Source organism: Thunnus maccoyii, chromosome 15, assembly GCF_910596095.1.
Source record: "Thunnus maccoyii chromosome 15, fThuMac1.1, whole genome shotgun sequence".
Lineage (NCBI taxonomy): Eukaryota > Metazoa > Chordata > Actinopteri > Scombriformes > Scombridae > Thunnus > Thunnus maccoyii.
The window spans coordinates 2,649,959-2,655,527 of NC_056547.1; the positions used below are offsets into that span (position 1 = coordinate 2,649,959).

General features: G+C 36.6%; 1 gene segment (V, D, J or C); it reads left to right on the forward strand.

The window, feature by feature from the left end:
- Window positions 1-2,967: 2,967 nt before the first annotated feature.
- LOC121912454 lies at window positions 2,968-4,567 on the forward strand (the record flags this gene model as incomplete). The annotated part of the segment is given in 2 exon segments: window positions 2,968-3,001; window positions 4,257-4,567. Coding segments are annotated over 2 exon segments (345 nt in total), but the record flags the coding sequence as incomplete, so codon positions are not given.
- Window positions 4,568-5,569: the final 1,002 nt, after the last annotated feature.

Sequence of the window (5,569 nt, forward strand, 5' to 3'; positions counted from 1 at the left end):
CTGCCCCTTTATAAATGACATCACAATGGGGTCTAATCACCAAAGACTTTTCACATTATGCATGTTCAACAAAATCATTGTCACTTAAAAAAATTGAAGTCTCTCATGATTGAAATATTTTTAAGCAGCTAACTGCATTTAACATCAATCCCACTCCCACTAAAATGATCTGAAGCTCCAGATGTAAGGGCTGTAACTCCATAAATCAGGAGTTTAGGATCTCCTCCAGATTTCTGAAGGTATGAGTGCAGGTAGTAGGGATGTGCAGAGAGTCCAGTATTTGTATCTATATTTGTTGAGGCAGCAAAATTATTTGTATTTGTAATCTAATAAAAGTGGAAAGAGGCTTAAAAATCCTGTTTTTGTTTTTATTACTCTTTTAATTTTAGAAAATTAAAGTGTTACAATAAGTGTTCATGAATAAACTACCTTACGATGGAGGTCCCCACACCAGATCTCAAACTGCAGTCTCCCAGATCATAGACGACTGCGCTGACTACTGAGCTAAAACTTTACTCATCACCTCATTGCAGACAGACCTCTACCTATTTATACACCCATTATTTTTATTTTCTTCCTGACAGCACAGCGTGTAACGTATAGGAGAGTACTTCAAAGACGATTCTTGCTTTCCACTTTTCATTTATTGCCTATTTTTTACAACCTAACATTTTTAAAAGGAGAAGGGGAAAAACAGGTTATGGAGAGTCCCTTGAAAGCACTTTGCGTGTGTCAGTAGCTCAGCTTTATCTCTGGGGAACACCCCCAACTCCAGGAGTGATGTCCAAATTAGGAAATGTGTGTCATGTAGCAGGTGGATGTGACTCCCCTCGTTGAGACCTGCTGATAGATGTAACAGCGGAGCAGAGGAGAGACACTGAGATAGTGATGTAACCGACCTGCACGCTGGTATTTGACATGGTTTTTTTTTCTTCTCAAAAGCAAATACTGTATAAAATATTTGTATGGAACAAATATTCGTAAAAAACAACAACAAAAAAAACAAAAAAAAAACAATATTTGTGCTCTGCTGAATAACGTATTTGTATTTGGGCCCAACCCTAGCAGGTAGTCATTATATGATCTGACTTCACATGCACTGCTGGGAAAATTCACTGTTCAAATGTCTACATTGTATTTAAATGAATGAACTATAATCACATTATTTTCTTTTAGTGATTTTTGTATTGGGTTGAATACACTGTAATTAATTTGTAGCTGATACATCAGATTTTTACGTTGCACGTACTGTAAATAATTGAAGTTTAACAACCTTCAAGGGGAATGAAAGAATCTAGCTCGGGGCAGTTTGCACATCATTTAATTTTAACAGATGAAGAGTATCTGGAGCAAATTCTGCCAAGTTTACTATGTACTTTAGTTTACTAGATTGAAATGAGAGAAGACGTGAGGTAGTTTGGAAGCTTTTACAGTTGACTTTTATGAGTGAACATCATGAGATGATTATTCTATCTTGTCAGTTATGAAGTTCATACAACTTTTTTATACAGAGAGATGATGAGTGTGAGATGTGTCATAACATAATGTGATGAAGAGGATTTAACAGCTGAGGTGATGATGGGGCAGCATGAAAGAACAGAATGTCTCTGTTTGATAGATTTTACATTTTTAAGTCAAGATGAATCTTGAACGATTAAATATTTGTTTGACTCAGTAAGAGGTTGTTGAGGTGGGAGGTGGACTGTTTGACCTTCAGGAGGAAAACTGATAGAGACACTATGAACATCATAAATCATCTGTGTGTGTGTGTGTGTGTGTGTGTGTGTGTGTGTGTGTGTGTGTGTGTGTGTGTGTGTTCAGTGAACTGTATCAGTCTCTGCAGTAGCTTCCAGCTGCAGCAGTCAGTTCAGTTTCTGTTCAGTCTGACTGAGGGAGGTTTTTGTACGACACTTTTTCACTGTGTGAACACATACTGACTGTTGATATAGTGGAAACTCTGACAGTAATAAACTCCTAAATCTTCAGCCTGAACTCCACTGATGGTCAGAGTGAAGTCAACTCCATTCCCTGCTCCACTTCCACTGAATCTGGAGGAGATTCCTGTAACTCTGTCTGATGTGTAGTAGATCAGAAGTTTAGGAGCTTCTCCAGTTTTCTGATGGTACCAGGACAGATAGTATTTTGGTCCAGAGTACTGATACACTTGTCTATTAGCTTTACAGTCAATAGAGGCAGTTTGACCAAGCTGCAGTGATTTGGCTGCTGGCTGAGTCAAGACAACATTTTGTCCAACAGACCCTGAGGAGAGAGAAGAAACACTGGACATGAGATGGTGAAACTCAGCTACACTCCAAATGATTTTCACATGACAGAAAAATGATCACCCTTCACTCACCCTGAGTGAAGCAGAGGAGAGTCCAGATGAGGACGGAGATCAAAGTCATGTTTTTGATGAGGAGGATTTCTGTGGCTTCTGTTGTGATGAAGGACAGCTGTCAGTCATCCAGTGTTCAACTCTCAGGACTATAAACTCTCCCAGAGCACTGGAGCATGGTGCTGCTGATGCAAAGTGGCTCTCTATGGAAATGCTCTGACTGACTCCATCAAGGACTTGGATTACGCTGATGATGCCGTTTCATCAACGGATCAATCAATTTACCAGATTATTGATTATCTATGTGTCAGTGATCATTTTCTGTGTTTCATTTATGTTCTGTGAACAGATTGTCTTCAGAAATGTCTGTTTTGATTCATTTTACATCTACAACACTCAGTTTTAATTCAAGACATAATTTAAAATACAGTAAACATGAAACAAAATTATTAATTTTAGAATAAGAATATAAATTATTGGCCTACTGTTATATATTTTCATATCATCCAGCTGTGTTTCACAGACTGAGGCTGTTTTTGTAGAGTTTGTTGTGTTCAAAGTCAGAGAGCCGTGTCTCTCTACAGTGAGAGGTTTTTGTACGACGACTCAGTCAGTTTGTATCACTGTGGTACACGTTCGGTGGAGGAACCAGACTGGATGTTGGAAGTAAGTTAAACTTTTAAAGTATTTTATTAAATCCTGAGTGATATTTAGTTTTTTACACATATGTTTTCTCTAGAAATTGAAATTTCAGATTTTACATCTTCACTTCTAATTTTTGACCAACAGTTGTCCACCAGCAACAAAAATAAGAGTTTTGTGTTTGAAATTTAAATGATGAATCAATATATTCTAAGTGTTTGGTCCACAGTAGAAATCATGTAATGTTTTAGATTCAGGCTGAAATTTGAGGACTTGTAGTTTTAGTTTAATTTGACAAAGTCAGAGAGCCGTGTCTCTCTACAGTGAGAGGTTTTTGTACGACGACTCAGTCAGTTTGTATCACTGTGGTTGACTTTTGGTGGAGGAACCAGACTGGATGTTGGAAGTAAGTTTCTGCTCAAATATTAAATATCGAATCATCAGTTAAGTTTATAATTTCTGTGTCTGAACATTTGTAGTCGATATAAGTTTCCACTGAGCTGATCTAAAATACTTTAAAGTCTCAATTTTATTGTTCATTTCTCCTCTTTAACCTTGAAGTTGAACTCAAAGCAGCTTTACTGAACTTTTCGTTACATGTTCCAGTTAGTTTGTTAAATGTGAACAGCAGAAAGATTAAAGAACAACAATCCTACTTTTAAACATGTTTTTAAATTTTAATCTTTGAATCTCTAATTTGAGTGAATGTTGAGTTAGATTTATTCTGAACAGTGTGGGTGATGATAAAAAAAAATGCTGCACATCTCTCATCATTTAAAATGACAGAAATTGTCTTTTAACCTCAGTTTGAAATATTTTTTGTTCTTAAAGATTTTTGTTTCTTTAATATGTCTCAACATGTTGTGTATATTACGGCTGTCTGTTAGTTTTTGCTCATAATGTCCTTTAACACTGAATCTGATTAACTGTTGCTCTTTTGATAGTTTTGTCAGTAAAGTTGTTGGTATAAATTCTAAAATTAAATCAAGGATGTCTAAGATATATTTACAAACGTTATATCTTTATTTTCAGTAACTAGTGTAAAATAAAATGCAGTAAAGAGTCATATGAGGACTCTTTCTGTGCTGATCTGCATGAGAGGTTTCTTAAAGGGAAGTGAAACAATGTGTGAGTGAGTGACTGGTGGAGCAGAAAAAACATCTGACAGAAACTCCTTAAAGGGGAAAATCCACTCTCACACAGTAAAGGTGTCCAAGTGTCTGGTGTTCGATTGACAGATGTGTGGTCCCTGTCCTCTAATGTGATTGGTGTCTCCTAGGTGATGTCCGTCCCACCCTGACGGTGCTGCCCCCCTCCAGCGAGGAGCTGCAGCAGGGGAAGGCCACGCTCATGTGTCTGGCCAACAATGGCTTCCCCTCAGACTGGAGTCTGGCCTGGAAGGTGGACGGCAGCAGCAGCAGCTTGGAGCAGAGCAGGAGCCCCGGGGTGCTGCAGAAGGACGGCCGCTACAGCTGGAGCAGCACCCTGAGGCTCCCTGCAGACCAGTGGAGGAAGGTGGGCTCTGTGACCTGTGAGGCCACCCAGGGCTCCCAGACTCCAGTCTCAGAGACACTGAGGAGAGACCAGTGTTCCCAGTCCTGACCTGACTCACTGCTACTGCTTTTACTCTGCTACTGCTCTCACTCTGATCTCTGCAACTATCTCTCTCTTTTATTTCACATGTTTCAGTAACAATATTTACTTGCTTGTTGTAATGTTTCAATATAATTTCAGTATTTCCAGACAATAAAGATCTGTTCATCAAATCACTTGTTTTCATCTTTATTATTATAAAAGTGTCTTAATTATTTTCTCTTAATGGTAACAGTAATGATATTAAATCCTGATAAAAACTGAGTTATAAATGTTTCAACTGCTCTATGAAGACTTCAGAAAGAAAACGTAAGATCACATAATGTATTGATTCATATACTGTATATTAGGAAACTATTTACACTCAAACAACACTCTTAGATATTATGTGATTAATGCTACACAGTCATGGTGGTAGTAAGTCCATAATTTGTTTTCATAGTTTACAGTAAAGTCATAATAATTGTAGAAAATGCTTTGCTGGAGTCACTTCAGATTTGTCTGTAATAATTAGTTATTGATTAATTTTAATGAAAAATCCTCCGATCATCTTATGTTACTGAAGTGTGTCAGTGCAAAGAGTCTGATATTTTTATTTTTTCAAATGTATTAAAAGAATATACATAATCTTTTAAACAAATTCACAAAACCCTCAGAAATATGTCCTAATTCTGAAATAAAAAGCAAAATATCATCAGCATAAAGAGATATAAAATGAGTGTGATCTGACATTTTAACCCTGGACATTTTTACAAACTGCTTCTGCTGAAGAGCTGAAACACAAAGACAAATGAAAGAGATGAAAAAGGGAAAGAATTCAAATATTAATTGATGACGTAATCAATTAAATGTTTTTTGGTTTATATTATATATATATACATATATATAATGTATCTAAAAAATGTATGTTTGAGTATCTGTAAAAATAGTTAGAGATGAAATAAATAAATAATAGTTTTAGTGTTCATGTGTTGTAGTCAGTAGATTAAACTTATTAAA